At 43.2% G+C, this 27083-nt stretch overlaps 1 protein-coding gene across 1 annotated transcript in view; it reads left to right on the top strand.

Annotated features, from left to right (window-relative positions):
* Nucleotides 1-27083, top strand: part of LAPTM4B (lysosomal protein transmembrane 4 beta) — a gene marked incomplete at its 3' end in the record, with an annotated part of 365454 nt that overhangs the window by 122419 nt on the left and 215952 nt on the right. Inside the window, exon 2 of the mRNA XM_086950434.1 lies at nucleotides 15649-15760. Coding sequence (XP_086806560.1) covers nucleotides 15649-15760 — 112 coding nt within the window. The remainder of the gene's footprint in view (nucleotides 1-15648; nucleotides 15761-27083) is intronic.

Below are 27083 nucleotides of genomic sequence, written 5' to 3'. Positions count from 1 at the left end.
ATAACCACAGTTGGCTCTTTGTACTTACTTGTATGCGCTATTTTCACTTGCATTTTTAAAATTGCATATTTGCAGTTCTACTGATTGGATTTTTTTCATTTTGATCTCAAAATAATGTATTAAACTGTATTCTATTTTTCAAAAATTGTGTGGGATTTTTCTTGTGTTGTATTTTCACGATATTACTATTTGAAATGCTGCTTCATATTGCCCCTAGGTTGAGCCTGACTGTTTTTGTGCTAAGCTATCAGAGGGTTAAGCACAGATTAATTTGGAGTTTGCTTGTATTTCACGCTGACAAGAATTGTAGTTGTTGCTTGAGCAGGGTTTCACCCCCTTAAACAGTAACCCAATTTCATATAGTCCTCAATTGAAAATGGGTGGTAATGGGGCATCCTCATTTAGATGGCTGTGAGATGCTGCCTTCCTGAAAGTGGAACTGCTATTTGCTATGCCATCAGAAGCACCATTATTCTGCGTGAGGGAATGCTGAGGGTAGTGGCTAAAGGGCTATTCATTTTGCAGTTGCTGGTCTGCTACTTCTTTCCATTTTGTCTCCTTTGTGACACCCTGCAACATTAACCATCGTGATCTGTCTCAGACCTACCCAAAAGCCTCCCAGCATGTCAGATATTTCTAAAATGAATACTGGTAAGGTACCCTTGTTTAGAAGAGGAGCCCTTTCATGACCCATATTTGTTCAGAAAAGAAAAGAGGGGGGCAGCTGTGTTAAGGTGGTGCAGTCATAGGGCCAGAGCAAGTCATTTAGATAGTGAAGGATCATTTGGCAGGTTCTGGGCAAATCATGGCGGCGAGGGCACCGCCGCTAGGGATTTTTTTAATAACCGACCAGGAAGGCAGGAATCCCCATTGGTAATCAATAGACACAAAAAAATGTTGGAAAAAGTCAAATGAGGTGGCATGCTTACATGGGTGTGGCAGAGATGCTTCCTCTACCATGCCAGTTCTTTGCCAGACCCTCCGCCAAACCGTGAATTAGCCCTTCAAACTGGAGCACCATGGCTAGACTGCAGCTTTTTTTGGTCATTCACTGCAGCATTACATTAATTATATCTTCCAGTTCTGGTCTACGTTTGCAGAATCCCATCCAACAGTGCTGCCTATTTGCTTACCAATGCTTAATTTCTGAAATAATGAGTGCCAGTGCCCAAAACACTACTCAGAAGCCAACGGCTGTCGCTATAAAATATCTGCATTGTCTTGATACCATCTCAAGCGTCTTTAATACACTATTTGACACTCCCTGTCCCATTATCTCTTTGCAGGTTCCTGCTTTCTCTCTATGTGATGGTTTATTTGTCTTTCTCTTCCTTGTCTTTCCACTATATATATTTTTCCCTTTCTAGCTCATGGAAAACGTCTACACATCCCCAAAAATGAGTGCTGGTGGCCTCCACAAGCTCAAATTAAGCACTGTCTTATTATCATGCCCTATGACAATCATGACGTGTAGAGTGTTTGGACCTGATAGACTTTCTGTCTCGCACTGAGGGGAGTTATCATCTTTGCTAAATTGGATGTCGAAATGTCATCGCACGCAGAGTGCTCCACCAGGGCAGACAATCCATCTGTGTCTGTAACTGCTGCTGTAAATATGGCAACAGATAGGGAAACTAGACATTTACAACAGGCGAGGGATACAGTGCCCAGATATCTAGTCTCCAAGCATTCGGTTAGGGTGGGGTCACTCCAGGCATGCTGGGCACACAATACAAACCTTTTGGTGACAGTTCCTCACCCCTTTCCAAGGCCGACTTTCAGGGAGGGCTCTTTTAGAAGTAGTCTGGTATTTGTCACTCCAGATCAGTGGTCTTCAAACTTTTTAATGCAGCATCCCCCAGTGGAAACAGAAAAATCATCAATTCCCCCCAGCATTTTTCACAATCATTCTATTAAATTGGCAGTGTTTACATATGTCTGGACTTATTTAAACGTTGCAGTTAAGTTGTGTCGCAGTTTTAAAAATGCAATCAAATTAGTGATTGACAAACATACTATTCTGGTCAGGCAGACCTTACTAACATGTAGAAGCATTCACTGTGTGATTATTAGAAATGGGGTTGGGGGTTTTGAAGAACATATGGAGTTCCTTCCTCCTAGCTGGGATTAAGCATGGGCGAATTTTGCGAATCTCGCGTTCGCGAATTTTGCGGATTTGCGAACTCGCAATTCGCAAAATCCGCGAATTCTCGGGAATTTGCGATTTTTTTTTGTGTGTTCGCGCGGGTTTCTGCCAGTTCGCGAGGGTTTTGTACAATTTCGCAAACGCGAACTTACCTGTCGGGTCGCAAGTTTCGCGAACTTGTTGTTTCTACGTGTCCAGCCTGTTTGGGACACTCTTCTTCATCACTGCCACTCTCTGTCACCACTGCCACTCTCTGACTACTCATGCCACCCTCTGGCCCACCCATGCCACCCTCTGTTTCATCACAGCACCCTCTGGTTGTCCAGTCAGGGTACATTATTGTGGCAAAGCAAGCACACCTTCCCTGCCTCAAGTGACCTGAATTAATTTGGGGCTGATTAATGTGTCACAGAATATTTTTTTAGCTGGCATCTGCTTCCTTAGTGCTTCCTGATTAGTGATCTTTTGCACTTGCTAAGTGCTTTCATTGTTGCAAAATTAGTTACAACACCTGCCCTGCCCCAACTGACAATAATGAATTAGGGGCTGATTAATGGATTTGAACTTCCAGCCTGGCTCCTGCTTGTCTCCCTTAGCTGTAATTCAGGACCTTTGTGGCATATGTGTAACTATTCTGAGGTTCAGAGCAGGGTCACATAATAGTTGCAACTGGCAACTGAACTCTGGAGGGGCCCCTCAGGAAGCACTACAGGAAATGGCTACTAATGATGAGCCTGAACTTTTGAACCTGGTAAGTAGTTTCAGTTTTGCTAAGATCGTATTTCTGCAATTTTGCGCTTATTCGCGGGGCGCAAAGTTGTACTGGGAAGCCGCGAACTCACGCGAACAGTGCGAGCAAGCCATAAAATCCGCTGCTCGCGGATTTGCGGATTTTGCGGGAGATTCGCGAATCTCGCGGATTGCGAATTTACCGAAAATCCGCAAAATCCGCGAGCGAAACGGATTTTCCGCCCATGCTTAGCTGGGATATAAATGACAAAAGATGTTAGTGGTGGCCCATTGCAGAGCGGCTTACTGCTGTTCATTTTTTTCACCTTCAACGCCTCAAAGATCTGGAACTCCCTTCCTTTTCATTTGAGATCGAATCCTGACCTTGCCTCTTTCCTCAAACAATTAAAAACACATCTGTTCAAATCCCCTTAAACAATTCAGCCCCACCCCCCTCCTCCCAGTCTGCTATCCTCATTTCTCCTCCATCTGGTTCCTCTAGCGCTTGGACGCCTCAGGGCAGCAATTCGCGCTATAAAAATCCATTTTCATTCATTTTTTTCCCTCTTAAAACAAAGCACTGTTATCAGCATAATGCTTTTTCTGGCCAGAACCACCTGCCCCCTGGGATCACTTGATGCCCCCCTCCCCTGTTCTAGATCCACCACCATTTCTGGCAGAGCTCCATTCACACTACAGGGGACCAGATTGTGGAGCTGGTGCAGATTACATCAGCTTGTGGTCCTTCTTCTGCAAACTCTAAATAGGGGTGGGTGTTGTGCATGAGACACTGGCAGTAAACCTGACATTTTTTAAATATGTTTTGTCCCACCTTCCTAGGTCAAATCTTTCTTGTTTCCTTTTTGTTTGTTGGAAGGTGTTCTGTGAAAAGTCTTTGTTTTGCTTTCTTGCTGCCCTTGCAATAATATGCTTTGTTGGAAATGGTAGAATATCAACTGCAGTGAATAAAGGACTTATGTTTTAGGATGCTTTGGTTGAAATGAAACAATATTTTCATTTGCTTGAAGTTCACAGATAAGGGTTATTTAACTGCATCTTTCAATGTCCATTAACATTGAAAGACTTATGGTAATGACCCCGAATCCTTCCTGCCCTTTCCTTAGCAGCTTATTAAGTGATATAACTTCTCTGCACTTATAGCACTGTGTTAAGCCAATTATAGGAGGGCACGCAATGACCAGCCTATGTGTTCTGGACTCTGCATTAATGCAGCCACAAAGCTCACTGCGCTCATTTATATATTTTACCCTTTTTAATGATAAGTGGAAAAGTCCATGTTATTTGAAAAGGAGTTGGAATAAAGGCCATGCTACCTTGCCAAGTGCTGGTACTATGGTTTTTCGTTTGAAATGTTTCTCTGGATATACAGATTTATTAATACTATTTTGTGTTAATGACTTTTTTTTTAAAGAATTGTTACAATTTATGTAGTACCACAACCCTCACCCCCTTTTAAGAGTTTATTGGCAGTGTTGGATTAAACCCTGTGGCGGCTCCTAGGGAGTCGAAATTTTGGGGCCTCCCTTGTGATGCACTCTAGTGGGATAGCATTGTACTAAGTAGTGTGCACGTCGGTCGCTAGATGGAGATGACCATCACTACTGTACATTACACATAGGTAGTTTGCACCAGATTTTTTTACAAACTGGCAGCTGCCAGAAGACGAGCTTTTAAGAGACAAACTGTTATGTGAATCTGAGATCTCTGGTTTATGTACTTTAAGTTGTTCACGGGTACATTACATTAATACAGGATTTTCTTTATAGAGTCATTAATGTAAAGTTTTCGTTTCTTTGAATTAATTTTTTTCTATATTTTGGAAACAATTTAAGAAAACTTGATTGTAATTTTCTTTCAAGATCAAATCAATATTATTTTGATTCGATGTCACTGGGCCCCTGAAAGGAGTGGGGCTCATGGGCCGGTGCATACTTTGCCTATTTGGCAATATGGGACTGCTTAATGATGTATGTTCAGATGTATTTTTTATGGGGTTGTGTTGAGTTGACAACTTTGCAAGTTCATGAGTTTGTGAATTGAGCACCACATTGCTAGAGGCTGATATTTACCAGCAAATAAAACTAGGAGCAGAAGTATTTCCCAACTTAAAGTAATCAACAAATCATATATATTTTGGCATACCTTCCTATCTAAAACTTTGCTAATTTCATAATCATCTTGAAGATTGTGAATCTTTGAATGGGTGGATGCAAAGATGCTCATTTTATTTACATCGCCACTTGGGATTAGCTTACCTGGAGACACCTGGCCTGGAAGCCTCAGGCTGACTGTAGCTTGATAGTGAGAAGAACGAAATTTGGTTACAGTAACAGGAAGTGAGCTTTCTGTCGGAGCCAGTCGATACCTTGGGTGATTTTTTTACTTCTGTCGCTAAAGCCAAATCACCTTGGTGTCAGGTGTTACCAAGATCTGGCCTTTGAGGTTCATTAAGTCTCGTCCGTCTGTTACTTGGTGTTGAATCTCCTGAAAAAGAATCTATATGCATTTCCCGGTAGGGGCTGCCCTACTTTATTGGACCAATGATTCTCATATGGCTCAAAAACGACAATGCCTTTTGTGCTGGGCTACCAGGCGCTTTTATTGAGAAACTACCTATGCTACAGATCATGCCAGTTCGTCTTCTGTGTGTTATCTGCAAATATGATCATGAGTCTGCTGCATGTCATGCTCTTCACTTGTTGCCTATCGGGCAGCATCAATTTTAAAGTGCTTTGTCTTGTTCACCAGCCCTTGTATATAACTGTCCTGGTATTACTTTCTGACCTCATACTTTCTCATGTCCCTGTGCGGTGCCTGAGATCTGTAGCACTTCAGCTGCTGAAGCTGCCACACTTTAAAATGAGGACATGCTAAGCTGTGGGCACACTACTTAGCATGTCTTTGGCCATTAATTTTTAAATGCTTTACTAGCACAGTCTCATCATACCCCTGATTACTTCTGTCGTCTGAAAGTTCTAAAAGTGTTGTACCTTTTTAGGTCTAGCCTAGCGGCAGCGCGCATTCACCGCTCGCTCTGCGAGACTGCTGTAGTAGAGTATAGGAGAGAAGCTGCGCCCACTCTCTTCCCCTATTTTTTCATTGGCTTGCGTCTTTGTATTCCATAAATGCTGCCTTCGGATTCGTTAATAGGCTTGTTAGTGCTTCCTTAGTACGGCCTTGTCTTCATTTGTACCCTCCCATGGTGACTGCCCCTTTTACTTAGGTTCTTACACAGGACCTGTTATTTAGTCTGTGAGCACAATTTACTTTATTGAGTTTCTCTTACTGCAGGCCAGACATGCGCTGCTTCAGCTGAAACGGCTTGTCTTTTTTTTTATGCAGCACGGCCGCCCCCGTAACACTGGCGCCTGCTTTCAATCACTTTAACCCAGCATTATCTGTTTCACCCCCCTCCCCAAGTAAAATGGATTTAGAAATGATTAGCAAATTAAGTCATGTGAATTCCAGGTAGCACATAATCCTTTGCTAATGGGCTGAAGCTGACAACAGCACATATGTGTTACATGTCATCTGTACTAAAGCCATCCGACGGGTTGTTTTCAAAAGTGTGTTTTATCAACAACAACACCACCACCACCAATGCCACCACCACCACCACCAATACCACCACCAATACCACCACTACCGTCAATACCACCACCACCACCAATACCACCACCACTGCCAATCCCATCACCACCGCCAATCCCACCACCAATAACACCACCACCACCACCAATACCACTAGCACCACCAATACCGCCACCAATACCACCACCTCCAATACCACCACCACCAATGCCACCACCACCAATACCACCACCACAAATACCACCACCACTACCACCACCACCAATGCCACCACCAATAGCAACACCATCAATACCACCACCAATACCATCGCCAATGACAATACCAATACCACTACCACCTATACCACCAAAACCACCAATACCACCACCATCACATATACCACCACCACCACAAATACCACGACAATACTACCACCACCACCAATACCACCACCAATACCACCATCACCACCAATACCACCACCATTACCACTACCACCAATATCACCACCACCACCAATACCACCACCACCGATACCACCACCACAACCAATACCACCATCACCAATACCACCACCAATACCCAATTGCCACCAATACTACCACCAATACCACCAGTACCACCACCACCACCAATACCACCACCACCACCAATACTGCCACCACCAATACCATCACCTCCACCAATACCACCCCCACCAATACCAGCACCAACAATACCATCACCACCAATACCACCACCACCACCACCACCAATACCACCACCTCAGCGCCTCTCGCTCACTAGTAATAGCAGGGGGACTGTACGAGGCCAGAGCTGCAGCCGAGACCATCCCTCCATCCCTCCAGGCCTGCCACAAAGCACAGCCCGCCCTGGACCAGGAAGTGAAGCCAGGACCCTACTACAGCTGGAGTGTTTTTTATTAGGCCAAAGATAGCAATGACATTACGCAATGCCACACTACACAATCAAATCACGGGGAGGGCAGGAAATAGCCTCCCCCTCCAGGGGATCACTCCGCGTGGTGCGTGTCTGTAATAGAACACGAAGAGTAAGTGACACAAAAGCTTGTTGGGCTGTGGTCACCAATTAAAAGCAAAGATATAGAGCGGGCTTACCCAGTTGAAAAATAGGTATGGCACGAGTTCAACAGTGTAGTTCTGGGAAGGTCGTACAGTGATATCTGCGAACGAACAAGGGAACTAGTCACTCTAAGATGCTGCCATAACAAAGGAACAGGACATGCACAGCATTGTGAACTCTGTCCAAAGGCTTGCCCAAAGTTGAGGGATGTCGGAAATCAGGTCTACGGGTATAATGACTCCGTTGTATCTGTGGGACAATTTGTGGGGGGATCATTAGTAACGCCTGTTGTCATTAGAAATCTAATCAAAAACGTTACAAAAGGGTAACAGAGACAAACTTACGAATCGCCGATTAAATCTGGCAGGGGAAGCCGCTCTTAAACGCAATGGCGAGCCGAGTTTCCTGATTCAGATATTACTATGGTAACCATACCACGTGATTCGGGACTACCGTATAGAGGTGGAAGACAGACCCCGCGCTGTATGTTAAAAGCCATGGTTCTCGATTGTTATCAATGGTAATATTATTGATGGTATTGGTGCAAGCATGATATTTAGATCGCGGTTAATATTTCAACAATAAACATTGATAATTATTAGCTTGGCAACTTAAATGTATACTCGATGTTCATTATCATGTTGGTACACAATGCAACAATAGTCACAAATTATAAAAGACAACCCAATAATGTTGAATCACAATTAATGTGAACATATGATATTATATTATTCAACAAGGACCATTGTATGTGAGGGTGGTTAGGACATGGATACGGCGTAACTGTCAAAAGATGGTAAGGCCGTAATGAACAATGTCATCAATTCCGATGGTTGTATTACATGATGTTAAATGAAACAACATTAATGTTAAACTGTCTATATGGCGTACCTCTTACAGTGGGGTATAGGCCAATTCAGTAGGTGGTCATAATGGCATTTTCACATAATCATAGATGGTATGGCGTACCTCTCGCATGAGGGTATAGTCACCGCCTCTCGGGCCAGCTCTCGGCTCCAAACGCTCTATATAACCAATCCAGTGTACTTTGATTTTTCATATGTACGATGACGTTTTTGATCTATTCCTCAAAATCACAGTCCCTACCAATCTCAGAATTCCCCATGCAGGTAGTACCAAATGGTAACGCCTGCCTAGTTAAGGAGTCACAACACGAGCTATAACCTTAACGGTATAGCCTCTGTTGCATTTATGTGCTTTAATTGGTCTTGATTACACAATATGAGGCATATCCCACTATCAACGAATAACTCTTCTTTATTCTATATATACTAATCAGGTTGCCTGCCCCGCATTTTGTCCTGATGAAGACCCCACAGCAAGGGCATGACTAATCCCTGCGAACTTTTGAGGGTCGAAACGTCGACAATAACCTGTTTGGTCGTCAACTTCACGCCACTATCTTTACATTTATTGTATTATGTGAAGTATGATATGTTTTTGATTTATGTTTCGAACCAATGGTCCTTTGTTTTGTATATAACTCGTTAATACAGTTTTGGTAACTGGCTGATTTTATTGTCACTAATTCCCTTCCATCACAATATCCTCACCCGATCACCTCCCCCTCCCTCCCTGGGGCACTGTACAACCGCTTACAATATTGATCAGTTGTCTAGTATATTCAGTATACCCAGTCCCATTGTGAATAAAACAATGTGGATGCATTCATTGTCTGTGTAAATATTGTTTGAATTGTAGTTTAGGTGATAGTTCAAGCATTCTAATATTTAATAATAATTTCTATACTTGCCCTTCATTTAAAATATAATGTATATTCTCACATATAGGAGAAGCACCATACTGGAAGTTGCATGCATCTGCTCTTTCCTCCGCAATTCACAAACCCCGGAGTATGTAGTTCGGCATAGTGAGAAGTACGCCTGAGCATGAGTGTAAATTCAGCATGATCGCCTAATTCACAAAACTTTCAGATGATGTATGCATGCATTTCTTACGCTTGTCATAATCAAGAAGCACTGTTGATTATTTTTCACTAGCAATACATGCGTGTGGTATACTCATTCACTCACTAAGGAGTCACAGGGTTAGAGAAGTACATGAATTACACTTTTTATTCTTTTTTCTTCCAAATCATATTATTAGTCTATTATAAATCTGTCCTTTTTACACATCTGCTATAAAAGCTGGAGTAATTGATACACTTTTTTCAAGGGTTTCAGTAACATTCCCGCTTGGATCTTCAAAGTGTAACTTTAATGTACTGAAGTCTGTTGAAAGTGCCTTTACAACTATTTGTAAATTGCCACGAAGTTAGAAATGCTTGAGTATTTCCCAATTGTACATATTTCCTTGTTAGTTCATCGTGATGCATCCTTCTGAATACCCACAGCTGTAACTTTCTTTGAAAATTACAAATGTGTAATCTAAGGGTGTTTAAGACTATGCTGCTAAATATCACATGCATTCACAGCTCTTCGGTATTGTGTATTGTGATTTAACTTTAAATTACACATGCTTATGTTACAACGTTTTCTAGGCATATTTAAGTCATGCAATACTCTGTGAAACAGCCGAAGAACCTTTTTGCCAATTATTAGATATGAGCAGGTAAAACGCTCAGAATTTACCAAAATTGTTATTAGCATTTCTACTTGTGTTTCATGGCTAGACCTTTAAAGTGGTCCAGCTCTCAGTCCCCCTGTGTACTGGGAAGAGTGTTGAAGATCAATTCATCTCTGTCTTAGTGTACTCTGACCTTCTCATGCGGTTGCCTGTCCTTGTCCACAGTCTTAATCTCCCAGTTACATGAAGTGATAGTTTTTATGCTTCACCATCAGTTCTATTCTACCATTTTTGAGAGAAAGCGAAGTCCAAAGCCAATACTTTAAATCTTCTATGGTGAATATTGAAAACATTAGTAACCCAATCAAAAAGAAAATAAATCCTGCAGTTAAAGCATTGAAGATTACCACATACCGATCAGACCAGAAAGCTAACTTAGTTTACGCCCTGATTGCAAAGACATGGTCAGCACCAGAATTTCATTAAAATATCTGCAACATCAACTAATGATCAAAACATTTATATTCATCAAAACTTTTAATCCATCTAGCTGACGTCTTGTTTTCCTTCTTCTACCGGATTCATCGCTCTAGATTCAGAATTATTTTGTATTTACAAACAACTTATGAAGAAACAACATCCATTAACTAGACATTGATCTCATAACTGTCTCAGACCATGACCTGATAAGCGTATCCCTAAGTACAAATCACTAGAAAAACAAATCATTCAGCTGACACCTAGGTACTGCTCTTCCCAGGTAACACGGTACATATTCTTCTCTTTTTCCTCCACACTAAAACAATGACAGAAAGAGCTGAATCAACAACTACAAAGCGTTAACAGAGTCTAACTCTTTTGCAGGTAGATGCCCATTGAACAGAAACTAAAAACTCTTAACAATGAAATCCACATTCTATCATAAACAACCATAGCAAATTATACGAAAATCGAGAAGGAGTGAAACCATCAGTCCTCTCTTAAGGGTAAGATATGCCACATAAAACCTAAAGACAAAGACATTATCACAATATTTAAATCCCTCTACCAAAAAGCATGCATCTATTGTACCAGACTCTTATGGGGTGAATAGGATGGTTTCTTCAAGAACATCCTACACTTGAAAAATAATTGGCTGCTGGACTTTAAATTTCTAGAAACCAATATCACCAAAGCAGAAATGAATAAACATTGGCCCAATTGTAAAACAGAGAGGCCAAGGGCATTAGTTGAATGTTATAAAACATTAATTGCTGAAGTTATACTCAAACGTTTAGACTTTTTCAGCACTTCTCTACATTCAATGGAGGCGAAATGACCCGTACAAAAGAAATAATTTAATCCATGCCTAATGTGATTTAATCACAAAATGGAAGGCCATTTTGTTTAATTGTAGTTGTAAAATGTTCTAAAAAATGGAGCAGTGAAACTAGCCAAAAATTTACGAGTGCTAATCTGACCAGAGTAAAGTGGATCGTTTAAAGGGAGGGTCTCAGCTTGAAATGCCATACAATCAGTGGTGGCTCGCCGAGGGAGTGCTGCGGGGCAGTGGAGCGGGGCAGTGGAGCGGGGCAGGGGAGGGGCAGGATGGGGTGTAGTGCTGTCCGACATACGACGGACATGAGTAAGGTAATTAATTAAATAAATAAAACTGTTTTCCTTTAGTGTGCTGCATAGCCAACTCGATGATGCAGCGGCCACAAGGTAAATCGTTTTATTTATTTAATTACTTACCTTACTCCTGTCTGTCGTGTGTCGGACTCCAGTACCCCCCTCCCCTGCCTCACTGCCCTGCAGCACCTCCTCGGAGAGCCGCCACTGCATACAAAAGTTCTTTATAGTATATTATCTTCAGCAGAGCACACCGATAAACAATTGAGCTATGACGTTTAACAGCCTAAATGCTTTTGATAGGCTTGAGTAGTATTTTTATTAGATATCCTGATCATGAATTCTCACAATACAAATACAATCACGCATAACAGAGAGAAAAAGAAATGTTATTATATGCCAGATTTCCAAAATGAAGGGCCTCATTACGATGCGGTTTGGACCGGTTGCGGTCCGACCCACATCGACTGCTGCGTTTTGACCGCATTAGGATGCGTATGGTCAGAGGCAGCAGTTGGAGGGACCGACCAACGCCTTCCGTCGGGATTATGACAATGCTTTCCGACAGCCTTTCCATGTCAGCCTTTCTGACATAGAAAGGCTGTCGGAAAGCGACATTGGGGGCCCCTTTGCCCTTTGCATCTGGGCCCGAGGGGAATTTATGGTGCCCCCTGAAAATCCCTGCACTGTGGCAGGGCACCATGAGGTGCAGGGATTTTCATAAACTCTCATTTCTCAATGCAAGCTTCTTCTGCAGGTGGTTTCCGCCCACCCCACAAGCTCCCATTGAGAAATGGCAGTTTGCGACCGCACCATGCATCGTCACATCGTAATCAGATATGCGGAACCGCCGAACTATAGTCAGGCGGTTCCCTCTCCGAAACGGTGTCGGTCGGAGGTAATTCTGACTGACATCGTAATCAGACCCCTAAGTGTTTTTCTTCTGGAGCTCTAACGTAAAAGAAAAAAATGATCTGAGTATTATCGACCCGAAGTTAAAAAAATAGTTAGCATAACCAATTCCATTTCTTCTTTCAGAAATGTAATAAGTAAATTGTCCTGTCCATCCCTCCCTTTGTTTTGAGTCAACTGCCTGTAACTCAAAAGTTAGGATTTGGCATTACCAAAAAAAACAACCTATAATATGTATAAAAAATAGTAGTATCATTCCAACGATCTTAGTGTGCCCACCTGGTTGCAGATTTCTCCCACAATTTCTAGTAACTTCCTCTATTTTGCTGTGAAAGTTGTGTAAGATTGATGATATGAATCATAACATACCTTGGGAATTATATCAGAACTAGTAAGCCAGAATTGTTTATTTTTTACTTGGGCTGCCATCGCAGAATGAATATGGATAATAAAAAGTTGTGATAGTTTCAAGTCTGTGTTCAGTAAATGCAATAATTCTATAAACCGCCTAGCGCTAGCAGTTGAACTATACAACCGAAAGGTTTGTTCTCTTTATGACTTGCTCTAACTAGAATTCAGAGTTTGATTGCCTAAACCTTTTAATTTCTTGTGACTTGTGTGGCCAGCCCTACACACCGTGATATATCATTTTAATTGGTTGTCAGCAGCAGCCTACATTTGCAGTATTGCAAAGATTAGGCTGGTCTCCCGAGGCATCTGCAATGTTCTCTGAGAAAGCACAAGCAGTCGGCATTGAATCTGAGTTTTCGTGACTGTAGCGAGTGGTCAGCTTCAAAAAGTGACCATTTTTGAAGCTAGAGACGAATGTAAATTTTGTAGACCTAAATTTAAGTGTAGTCAGTCTAAAGGCTGAACAAATAAATGAAATAATGATAGTGATCGCTGGCAACCTTGGTTCTGGTCTTTGGATCTGAAAATTGCATCCGGAGAATGTTGAGCCACAGTAATCTTGGCCAAGGTCTATTTATAAAAGGCACACATTTGAGAAGTGATTCACGTTTTTATGGTATTCATCAAAGACTGAAGTGAAGGAAGTCACATTTGTGCTGTCAAAAGCTTTTTCACATGAGGGATAGATCTGAGAGAACACATCTCCCTCTCTTTTAATTGCTGCTGATCCTTATGAATGATGCCCTCGACACTTTATTAATGAAGAATCAGTGTTGCCTCCACCTCCTCGACACCGTACCATCATAAGGTCCTTAGTTCAACATTGATGGAACACCCAGAAGCAGTCTCATATTTCAGGTTTCGTTAATGGGCCTTGTAGAGGGAAATCAATCTGTTCCTTTATCTGCTGCCAACATAAGTATTTTACTGAACATTTGTTTAAAGTCGGACAAAAAGCTGATACGTGTAATATTTATGAGCTGTTTCTGGGAATTGCAGAGGAGTATTTGCTTTTATCCAATCCATTTGCAAAACAACCCGTGCATGCGTTCACTCCAGAGTTGGACTCTCATGCACAGCTGGATATGAACATTAACATGCCAATGCTCCCAGTGGCTGCTGGGACTAAGTTTTCAGAGAGCACCATGACTTGTTTAGAAGAGTCTTTGAATCCCACTCTCTGTGCTTGAGAAACATGCTCTGGGTTTCTCTGAGACAAAGTAGTCTCCTGGGATCACCCATGCCTCCTTCGAGTGTCTTTACTGGTCCACACAGCTTTCAGAAATGTTTCTCCTTGTGTTATTACCAAGTCTCAGTCCACTCGGGTTGAATGAACTCTTTTCAATGTGAGAGTATCAATGTACTGTGATTTCACAGCACCAGTGTATTACCCAGGCCCCACCACTTGCCTCACCTCGGGTGAGGATGCTCTTGGCAGATAAACCTCTATTGAAAAGATTCTGGGAATTCCATCTCTCGCCAGGTTAGATTTGCTTCTACAAATGCTGTGATGTTCCAGACAGGGCTGAGACCCAGGTGTAAACCACTGGAGATAACAAAGGCGTGCGTTCAAGGCTACCACGCGGATTACTCTTACATAAAAGCTCTCCCTGGCTGTTCTTTTCGTGTTACAATCTCATTACCGAATTTACCCTGCAGCTCACTTTTTTTAAAATCTGACCTTTAACTCTGCTGACCCTATCAAGTACATTACATCAGAAGGAAGGCAGGCAGGCGACGAGGCCGTGCATGGTGGGAGGGCTGAGCATGCATGCCCTCAAATATAAAAGCTGTAAAGCTGTCCATCTGACAGTTAGCTCAATGCTCCCCAAAAATGATAATTTAAAGGGTTTTAATGCTTGTATAGCGCCCAATTTTGTGAACAAAGCTTGGCTTACTGTTGATCCACAGTATTTTGGGAAATGTGTTGATGTACTGATTTGTTGAACCTGCATGAACCACTTCTGCAGGGATGGGGGCAGATGAGAAATGGTTCTCATTGTGTTGGTCCCAGAAGACTGAGTTTGGGATGCATTGAATAGAAATAGGTCTACTAGCAACTTATTTTTTCATAGATATTACTTCTCCTAACATATATTATTATTCTACGTGTAAGATTCACATTTGCTTGATGGAACTTGATGGAACTAGGAATGTCGGGTAAAATGATACCATTTTTATCAGAATTAGCCCTTTGCATCACATTAATTAACATGATATTTTCAACCGTTAGGTGTAGCTGTAATGTTTTCTTTTTGTTGTGTGTCAGCAAAAGACAGAGCAAGCAGCACTTAAGCACACGTGTCCTCAATAAATGTTAATAAATTGAGGAGTGCAATTAGTTTAGGCAAAGGAAAACATCTCTGGTTTCAAACCAGAGGCAAGCCAAATGCTTTAAGTACCTGGTAGACAACTTGTAAACAGTTGTAGGGCTGTCTAGAGCTTACACCTGACTATGGAAACATTGTTCAATGCAAATAATATCCAAGTATCCAATTGGCTTTTATTGAGCTTGTCCGCAAATATAAAACCTATTTATTATGTTATGTGAATAAAAATTGTCTTACGTTGTTGAATATTGAATTTTGAGCATTCTTCTTGTTCTCTCCTGGTAGATCCTCAATTCGGTGGTACTGCTTATCCTCTTGAGCGCCCTCATTGATCCTGACCAGTACCATTTGCCAAACACTGAACTGAGCAATGACTTTGACTTCATGGATGATGCCAGTAAGTATTGATTGTTCTGATTTTACATTTAAACCTGGCTTTAGTGTCTTTACGCAGGGTATGTTTTTGATTGCATGCAGTGAAACGAGTGAACAATACTCCAGAGGTCCCTCATGCTACGATAACCTTGACTGCTGTAAGAGATAGCTCGCCATCTCTTTCCACCATGTAACATTTCTGACCCCGCTGAACAGTTTCCGGTCCTCTTAGTTTAACGCATTGAGTAACAGGGCTACAAGCGCTGATACCATACAATGGGACACAGTTGTAAGTACCTGAAAGTTTGGCACCGTCCCTTGATCGCAGTCCAAGGGAGAAAGTAGACAACACCAAACATCTAATATTCAGAATGATTTTCTGGTGCCATCCTAAGAATGTTTGCTCCAAAAATCCTCTATAGTAAGTCCCACAGTATTGGTCTACTTTTTGTATGCTTTCCTTACTCTTGTGTTGCCCATTGCTCGATTTGTTGCTGTGGGACATTGCATATAAAAAGCAGTGAGGCAAAGGAAAAAGAAAAAAGGTAAGACTATCTACATTGTTGAAACAACGCATAGCTCTGCATTTAAAATAGAAAACAATTAGGCACTGCAGGAGGATAACTAGGGTCAAGGTGTATGTTACAACATTACCAAAATACAGAACTGATGAAGTATGCATACCTTAATGTGAGTAAATGAAAAGGATTCTGTGGCATACACCAAAGAATACTAAAAAAGCATACAGTGGTGTTTTCAGTAAAGCTAACAAGCCTCTTTAATGAAATAGACATTAAGGGTATAGATGTTTCGAGAAAGGCTAACGTCTTCCTACTCCAAAGGTGGAAGGAGAAGGTGGCTAAAAGCAGGTTGAACGCAGTTTTGTAAGTCAAGAATAGTAAAGCATTGTGACATTAACACAGTGTGGGTTTAAAGTTAGAGGCATATTATACATGTCTTAATTGTATTATATTTGATGCAATTATCATTGTGATAGTGTGTATTAAATGCAAACAGTAGTTGTAAAGTAGCTCCGGTGCAGTCTAAGCAGTACTTGATTCTGGAACCTGGAGGCCGAGGGGATGGCAGCAGACTATCCGAGCACTTGTCTCTTTACCCACATTTCCACTGACCACTGGTCAGAGTATCGGGTATTGGGAAGGAGTCATTATTCAAAGTTGCCCAAGGAATGGACTGCCCTGAATTTTAGAAGGGGGATAGTGTGAATGCTTAAAGACCAGGTTCCGTATCATGCAAAGAGCCTGAGGGAGCAACAGCCATGAGCGCCTGCTATGTGTGCCCTCAGGGCACTTTGGTATTGCTTAAGAGGTCCAATATTTAATATTGATATTGTTGGTGCACATATAGTGCCAGCGATCTCCTGAGAGGGCATTCCTTCCTTTGCATTATGGGCACAGGTGCAGAGGCAAAGATGCCTTTAGGAGGTGCACTGACAGTGCAGACCCCCCAGGATATAGCGGCATGGATTAGCAAATTTAGCGGCACAAAAATGGAAATTTAGCGGCACAAATATGGAAATTTAGCAGCAATTGTGCGGCATGTAATTTGGCCATTTTTCCTACAACAAACACAGATATCTTAGTTTTTTTAGTTATTTAACAACATGAAGCTATGTATATTTGGTTTATTTACAATGTAGACACTTTGTTTGGCTTCAAGACTACATATAGGACATAAACATGTTAATGAATAAATGCCCCAAAAGCAATGCTCCCCAGGGACCGCCACACACTGGGCACACAGAAACACACTGTGAGGTAGTAGTATTCAGTAGTATTCAGGGGGCAGACGTTTAAAGCATGTCTTTGATTGGCAGCATGCAGGATTAACATTTGTTGTCAGGGTTGTCTTTTGGTAGTGCGGCCAGTGCCAATTCAGTGGTGGTGCACCCTGGGACCACGAGTCCCACCAGGGCGATGCGGCGAGCGCAGCAGGTTCCCTCAAAAAGCAAAAGACTGCCCGTCAGCAGCCCAGAGCAGCAAAATAGCGTTACAGGCGTCCAGCGCTGCGCGGTGTCAGCACCTCCCCAATGCAGCAGCTGTGCCCAATTCAGTGATGGTGCACCCTGGGACCACGAGTCCCACCAGGGCGATGCGGCGAGCGCAGCAGGTTCCCTCGAAAAGCAAAAACTGCCCGTCAGCAGCCCAAGACAACAAAACAGCGTTAGAGGAGTATTTATTATGCCATTGTAAATCTACGCATCTACACATATTTAATTACCTTGTCAATATATTGATAGTATTCTTTAATCAATATTGATGCAGCTCGATAGTAAAAAAACAAACTATACTGAGGTACCACACTTAGTCATATATACTCACCTTGATATAGTGGTAGTAGATATTCTTCAGTCAATACTGCTGCAGTTCGATACTAAGAAACCCGACATTGTTCCACAACACCAAGAGAGACATGCACTCTGACTAGGCTAGTCAGTGAGTACATGTCTGTCTTGGTGCTAGTCTAGGGTACGTCGCTGAGAAGACTCCAATGTTCGGCCCCAACCCCCACCTCCCACCTCCCACCTGCTCGACAGGCACCTAGCAGTCCGAGCTCTGAAGTGTCAAGGATGGCTCATAAAGCTAAAAAAACACACACACACAAACTGATAAATAAACTTTATGATAAAATAACCCAGGATGTTCACATTTATGCAGTGTACAACTCTGCAGATTAAAAAAATAAATAGAAAAATGCACAACAACATATTTAACTTTAAAGCTTGCATGTCTTGTTTTTTTGTTACCGCGCTTGACCGCATTTTCTTCCTATCTGGTGTAGCTTTTCTCGTGGCGCCTGAGGACCTTATCATAAAATGTCAAAAGAAGAGCTGGCTAGATTTCTTCAACATTCCTTCTGTCCCCGGCACTTTCTTGCTCAGCGTTGAGCAGCATACCAACATCTCCAGAGACTATGCTCTGAAAAAACAGCATTTCTAAGAAACATCTTTTTTTATTTTATTTTTTTATTTATAAAGTTTTATATAGCGCGAACTTGATCCCGAAGGATATCAGAGCGCTTTACAATTTGAAGGAAAGGCAGGTAACAGTTCAGTACATGAGTCAATGTGAAGTGCGCTTGTGGATAATGAGGAGCCCCAACCTGCTATAAGTGAGCTTGAGGAGAAAACGCAAGCAAACTATACTGCTTCTATTTTTTGCTTTTGCGAATAAAGAAGCATCACTTGCCTTTATCATCTTTCTTTCTTGTTTCAATGAAAAATACATTCACCACAATATACCATATTATTTCAAATAAGAATATTAATGAATAGAGAAAGAGACCTATGCAGGCAAAACTCAAAGTTCTCCCCATAGTATAGCTTAACTAACTTGAATAGTCACTGCAGAATGCCGCACAGATTCCACATTCCAAATCATAGAATAAAACACTCCTTGTGCTTTGGTTAAATAACTTTCTTCATGGTGGAGAAGTGTGGCTCAATGGTTAGAGGCGGCAGACCCGGAAGCTGAGATCGGCCCTCGACCAGGGTTCGATTCCCAACGCGGCAGGGTCTTGGGTCAAAATGTCCGCGGGCCTGATAATTCTCGCCTCGGCGCCTACTCTAACCTTGGGCTCCACTCTGCAACTCTGGGCAATAGCTTGCTTAATCTTCACAATGGCCCCTTCAACGCAGGGGATGCCTGGTCTCACCTTGGAGGTGCCCAGAAGGGACCCTCTCACAGGGAAAGCCAGGATGGGTTCCCCAGCGGTATACAGCGCCGGGACGCCTGCGGTGCGGGCAGCTGTGCGCTTTACAAGTATACAACATTTACATTTACATTCATACCTATCATGCGCGCAAAACACAGCATGGTGCCTACTATACTTGCAGATCAAAAAGAGTAGTATGCTTTTCAGTAACGCTATTAAGGGAGCTGAGGGGCATCGTGGCCTACTGCAGGTTTGACAAATTGTGAGTCATTGCTACTTTCACACCAAAAAATAGAAAACAGCTAACAACTGGGAACAACGTGGACACTGTGTTGCCAGTAGAAAGGCCACCGAAGGGCAAAGCATAAACTTAACACCTGCTACTATCAATCCCCAAATCCCTCAGGTTTTGTAAGAAAGTGCACAGCGAGACCAATCTCAGGAATTATTGCCATAAATTGGTGGTGCACTGTTAGTGCGCCTTCAGGAGGGTGGAAAGGGGGTCACATGCACACCAGACATCCCCCTTCAGGCGGGTGCAGTGACTCCTGCACTGTGCAACACAGAGTGGCTCGGAAGAAGCCGCACAGTATTTTACTGAATGCACTGCTACCAGTGCAGCGTAACTTTGTGGCTGCCCTGGGGGCAGAGCATTCATCATAAGAGGGTGCTTTATGAATAATTGCTGATGAATCCTGATGCTTTGCTTCGGATCTGGTTTAGCCGGGAGGGTTGAGGGCTCGATTCGGTGGTACTCTAGCACGCCTGGGGGGGTGAGGGGTCCGGGAGAGGGCGGGGGGGCGGTTTTGGGTAGGTTCTGGGCGGGGTGGGGCGGGTAGTTGGGGTTGGGAGAGTTGAGGGAGGGGCGGGGGGAGGGCTGTCCAGTAGGGGTGAAGAGTGACTCTTGGTTCAACTGGACGTGGGCCACGGAAGAGGGAGCGTGAGGACTGAAAAGCAGCACTGCCATTTCCCAAACACCTGGTTGCTATGTCCCAACACAGTATTCTTCGGCGCGGATTGTCCCCCCATGGTATTGACGCTCAACCTCCGGGGTGTGAGCTAAATGGTTGTGTGACACGGAAGTGGGGAAGTCGCGCATTCCTAGAGCGCCAAGGGAAATGGCTCGAACATACTGTATGTATCACTAACCTTGCTGCAATAAAAAGATATTTACAAAAAAAAAATCATAAGAGGGTGCTCTATTCTTTTGAAGGTGTGCCATAGCGCAAACAGGGACAGTGCACCCGGTGTATACTACAGGCCCAGAAGTGGATTGTCAGATAGTTTCTCAGCTAACACAAGATATGGGTTTTGTTCGAAATTCCATTACCATTTGACTCAACATTTGATCTAAATAAACAAGAGCTAGCCGCTGAGCAAAGCCATAATAATTTGATAGAACGTGTGGTATTTTGGAAGCTACATTTTCTCAAGTGTATCCTGTCCTGGAAAGGGCTCAGCAAAGGACCAGAAAGCAGGACAATTGTGCTTAGCCCAGTATCTGTCTGGCTGTTCAGCTAACGCCTTCCATGGTAAATGAAGAGACTCTAAGACCCAGAGTCAGAGAGTACAAAGAAGTTCCCAAATTGCTGACACTTGAGGTAATATGGAAATAAACATGCAAGACGTGATTCACAGTCCATTGAACTGCATTATTATTGTCTGTGTAATTTTTAGTAATTTCTAGAAGAGGACACTAGATAGTTCTGCAGTGCAGATACCAGAGGACTACTTAGCCCACAATTCCTTGCCTGCATGTGGAGCGGGAACCCATGATGAAGTGCTACAAATCGCTACACTGTCCGAATCCGGAGGAGGATGGGCTGGGCCACTCTACTTTAGCCTGAAACACGGTCTCAACAATGCTTGCAACTTAGCAGTTGGTTTATTCCTTACCGTTTCTTTCTCACGCACCTAATGCCCATGGGCAAGAGTGGAGCTAACTCAAAAGGGGTGCAAAGAACAATGCAGGTACAACAACTGTGCCAATTACTAGCTACCTCACCACAGTATGGGGTCGGTTAATAATGAAACCGGACTTGTCGAGGAGAGGATTGAGGCAATGTATTGGCAGTCAAATCACTCTCTCAATAAGAGTCCAATAAGAAGCCCAACCCCAGAAACGGTGCCTGGGAGGGTAGGGGATGCACAATTAGGACATTTTGGTCTTTATGGAATCATAAAAGAGGCAAGAAAGCAACATCTAATCCTTGCATCTAGTTTGATCTTTTGTGTGCCAGCATTGGTGGGAACTTAGTGCCACCTAGTTCATCCCTCCCAAAAGGAAAAGAAAAGAGATGCCACAACCCTCTGATCAGAATGGAACAGAAGAGTGCTATGATAGAATTTTATTAATTGATGGCATTAACTCCCTCCAAAAAACAAGTACAAGCTGCCCAACAGAGAAGGAACAATTTGAGGGACCTGAAAGGCTTACAAAATAGCATGACGGAGCATTTCATCAAATGTTTTGCAAAGTTATGGGAGACAATTATGGTCCTCTGAATGGATATTCAATGCAAATTGAAAGGCCTGCATGACAAACTAACAACTCAAACAAAATTATTCAAGCAACCCCTTAAAATTGTCAAATGAGCCACCCAAATATTCGGAAATATGGCTGAGCAGAGACTTTGATGAGCTCTGAAAGGTGAATTACGGGTGCGCAATGGACTGGTTGGAATCGCACATCCAAATATGGAATCAACTACCATTATCCCTCGCCGGGTCGATTAGCAATTGCAAAAATGATCGTGTTCCCAAACTTCTTGTACCTCTTTGTCAACATCTCAATGCCACTCACAACGCTGTTCTTTAAACGTCTGAGATCCAACTTAGTCACACTCGTATGGGCTGGCCGACAGCCCAGAGAAACATATGAACTTCTAACATTGCCACTCACCCACGGCGAACTTGGTGCAACGGACTTACAATTATACACCTTCTGTGCTCACGTGAGTTTCCTGCACTATGGGCTCCATCCCACCCCATTTCAGCCTTATGTGTCAGCGGAGCATGGCCAGTCGTCCCCATGGCCATTAGCAACAGCATTGTTTCAACCATACAATGCACCTAAGGCTGAAATCAATACAGTGGAATGCATGCGAAGGGCGTGGGACGGTCTCCGCTGATGCTTTCAACTTAAAATATTATATGCACTGTCAGCTCAGCTGGCAGACAATCCCATGTTCCCAACACTGCAGGACAGAGGCACTGTAGGTCAAGCTGCCACATTCGGAATGAAAACGACTGCAGACTTATTCCTGGATGGCCAGTTCCTCCCCTCATTTACCAACTCCCCAACGTGACAGTATGTACATTCACAACCACCCCCTCAGCCTCCACAACACTCGAGTACGTTTACACTACTACGTCTCCTCCCAAACTTATCATCCGACTTTACTCGATCACAATGAATGCCTCCATGCTTGACTCCTCTTAGACTCGAGAGGCTTGGGGGAGGGAGCTGGGCTATGAAATCCCTGCAGACAGGTGGGAATACTGCTGTGACCAGACGGAACCATTAACCCCCAACCATAGGCTGTGATTAATACCCTCCAAATACATACACAGGATGTAATGCACACCTTTGCTAGAACACAAGATGGGTCTGCTAGGGAACTCAAATTGCTCACGCTGTTCAACAACGGGGGCCACGTTCTTACACTTAGCCTGGACCTGCCTGAGGTTGGCGAACTGCTGGGTGATGGCATTATAGGTGACATTAAAGAACTGCTATCCCACCAGACCTTCTGATCTGCCTCCTCGGCTCTGTACAAGAAGCTCCTGATGCACTTTGCCATCTTGTGGCAATGATGCTCCTACTCGCGAAGCACAGGGTAGCAATACACTGGGGCCGGAAGCCAACACCCACTAGCACTGCGTGGCTATCAGATGTCTCCTGCTGTCTGGAACAACTCATTATATTCTGGGACCTTATGTCTGCAAGATCCAAGCCCATAGACATTTGGGAACCTTCCATTACATACTTCATAAATAGGGCTGCCACAGAGCTGGACGCGCCTGATCAGGCTGCGTCTGGCATTCTGACTGCTTCCTCTGGGCATCCCTGGGATGGGCTGTGAGACCACACCGAGATGCTGGCTGTATGTCACCAGGCTTGAGTAATGCTACCTGGCATAATTGTGTTACAGTTACACTATTGTTTATATAAACACATGCAATAGGTATATAAGTTGCTTGAGTACCTGTAACATCAATGCATTGGACGTTGTGATGCTGGGACGATGTGTTGAGCCTCATTTTTGTAATGTATGCCTATTTCAGCTCAATAAAGTTCATATATTAAAAATAAATAAAAAATAAGCGAGATAATTTACCTGACCAGTTGCAACATACCTAAACATTAGACTCCAAGAACACCCGGGTCTCTCAAAGAATACAAACCTCTCGGCAAACGATTGAAGCTGACTACAAACCAACACCTGTTACAAGAAAATCAATGTAGCGAGGCAACTCCCATTCTCCACACATACCTGAAAACTCATGGATCAATAGTAAGCCAAGTAGGACGTAAGGACCATTTACCCACTATGTTATTATCTTAGAGGGCATACCTGCTCTAGTATCAACTTAGAGAGAGGAGCTATTTATTGTAAAAATACAAGGTTGTTTGTTGGATTGTTGCGGGGATTCTGCACATATACAGAAATAGGCACAGGAAACCAGGAACTCAGTAGATAGTGGTGTACCAACCTATCCCCTCAGTGTCCAAAATCCCAAAAAGCAACTAGCAATATGTCTCATTCGTTCTCCGACTAACAGCAAAGCTACCAATGATTAGACAACCCAGAACACGACACTCCTGACTCTCTCAGGAACCTCGGGAACAAGACAACTATTTCGCTCACTCACTCATACTTGTCCACAATAAGTGTATTCAGAGTCATAATATAGTTTAAAATGTTTATTTTAAATAACGCGCTCTATGGCACAGTACAAGTGCCATTACCAGCAGAAAAATGCATAGAAACAATATTGTCAGCATTGTCACAATCCCATAGAATACAAACGGGGATTTCATTTTATAAAGACAGTGGAAAAGGGCTAGAGTGCCTAACCACCCTAGTAATAAGTAGTTTATTATAAAAAAGAAGACCTCTGGGCTTTGTCAGCAGATCCTATACCTCAAGGCCAAGATGAAAGGTTTACATATTAGGACAAGCACATCTCTTCTCTCTGGAAAGGTTCCGCTTCAAATGCTTGAACAGCATGTTTAGCTTGCAATATTAAAGCATACGATTTTCAGTTAATGCAGCTGTGTGTCATGTTATGTCTCGGTGCGAGGGACTGATCAGAATAGAATAACAAGGGGCATTGTTTATCGACCTTGTACATCGTGTGCAGACTAAACCTCAGAGCACAGCAGAGAACGCGAAAAGCAGACAGTTCTCATGTGAAAAGGGCACAAACAAAGTCTTGCAAAATATAAAAATGTGGTGCTGTGCGCAAAAGCAGGCTAATGGCAGTGAAGCTCATGCTAACTTAGCAATGTCCACAATGAGGCCACCATCTATAATTCAGGATAAAGAAATTTCGTGGTGGGCACATGACCTGTTTAGAAAATTCTCCTGATCAGAAGGATTGTGTGGATTGGCCCTAAAAGTACCCTGGGTGACTGTGTGGTAATCCGTTTTAAAAGAGTTTTGTGTTGCAAGAAGCTTGCTATGAGGATTGGAATATTTGGTCAGTTACCAAATAGAATTAGGGTTTACCCTTTAGCCCATTCAAATGCATCTTGCTTCCAGTGCTACAGACAAAGGAACTCTCCGAGGCTGATACACCAAGAAACACTTAAGAATCGCTTGAGTGACTGGAAGAAATATATTGACTCTTTCTTGTAGATGCTGCAAAATCTGTGCAGCCACTGGCCAATCAAACCGAAATAGACCACAATGTGAATCCACAAGAACCCCATGATAACTTAGTTGAATCCCTTCTTCGCTCGTGGAGTAATCCTGATTGGCTGGCCAGAATGGATTTGATATAATTTTTGCCAAGAAACGTGGGCAATGTATCAGTGGCGGCTGGTTTTAATGGGCAAAAGGGGCATTGCCCTCCTACCATCTGTGAGAAGAGAGAGAATGATGAACACCATTGAGCAGCTTTAAATTAAGTGCAAATTGCTTCCTGCTAATTCCAATAAAAATTCTAGTTTTTGTTTTGAAGGAAGGGGTGAGGTAGGAGAGGAGTCCTCCGGCGCATGTGCTGGCCGGGGCGAGGGCTATTGCTCGCCCTCGAGATACACACGAGGAGAGTGATGTCAGTATGAAGGAAGGGGCCGAAGGAAGCGGCAATGGTTTACCTTTCAATTGGGCGCTTCTGCTGAAGCCCAGGCGTTTTCAGCAGAGCGCCATTGAACTAAATGGTAAGGGGCAGGGCTGGCCTACATGGACAAAGTGAAGGGGGTGGCAACAACAGAAGCACTCCCTTCACGCTGAATGGATGTTGATAGCTTGGGGAGTGGGCTGTGGAAGAGGTCATCTACGCAGCTCCGATTTAATTTCCGGGATAATCAGCACGCCGCAGGTGTTCACGTAGGCTGTTGTTCAGGAGGGAAACCAGCACTGGCGCAAAGTATATACTGCAGTCACAGCAGATTGTTGCCCGGCTAGGGTGAGAGCACTTTTGTTTTACATTATACAACCACGTGCACCTGTGCTATCTTCGTCAAAGAAATGGCATGCCTTGACCTATGTTGATTTATGTGTGACACGAATAATCGGGCTAGAATGTGTTCCATTTCCCAGATGTCATGATTCATGAAAGGTGTCGAGGCGATTACGTCTTTCTAGACTTTAATACATTGAAGTTTGTTAAATAAATTCAAACATGTCGCCAATTTTGTCAGCTCTTGAGAAGTGGAATGCACAGGATCACTCAATTGGTTGAGTGGGAAACCTTGATTAAAACTACATGCTCATCAGGCGCGCAACGCCCATTGGACTCATAGGGTTTCAGCAACCCCCTCTCCCCCCCACCCCCACACACCCCCTCGTCGTGTGTGGCAGCCCGGGATGAGACAGCTTCCCAGGCACACACAGCCGCACCCGAGCACTTCACAGGTCTTTAAAAGGCCATGTGCATGTTAATGAGGCTTTGTTGTTGTTTTACCCCTTCTAAGAGCCCCTGCAGCTCCACTCTGCCTATTGCTTAAAGATTCAGCCCCCTCACCATTTTTTCTTAGTCCCCCCCACCCCCCGAAATTTGGCTCTAGTTGCGCCTCTGATGCTCATTGTCCCACCTTCGTTAGTTTTGCCACCAGTCCCATTGTGCTTAATTTGTCTGTGTGGTGTGAGAACTGGCAGGTACAATGAACCTAGAAATCAGGAGAGCCCTACTTGTGAGCCCTTAGATGTTATGTAACACTCTGGATGAATGGCCTGCATTGTAAGCTACGATACCGGTTGTCAGCACATGTATCAAAGTCAAAATTTGGCTCTTGAAACTCTCCACGGCTTAGTCACAGCGCAAAGGCTACAGTACATGTTTTCCTTTGCATAGAGGGAAAGCAATTTGCCCGAAAGTGCATGATTATGACTTATGAGCCAAGGCCACAATTTGAACTTGGTACATTCAAAAGTAGGTCGTACTGTGGGCTGTGGCGCTTATATAATGTGAAGAGAAAGCCTTTGGCAGCGCCCTAATGC

Source organism: Lissotriton vulgaris, unplaced genomic scaffold (assembly GCF_964263255.1).
Source record: "Lissotriton vulgaris unplaced genomic scaffold, aLisVul1.2 SCAFFOLD_923, whole genome shotgun sequence".
Lineage (NCBI taxonomy): Eukaryota > Metazoa > Chordata > Amphibia > Caudata > Salamandridae > Lissotriton > Lissotriton vulgaris.
Note: the sequence above shows the minus strand (reverse complement) of the source record. Positions and strands in the feature narration are given on the sequence as shown.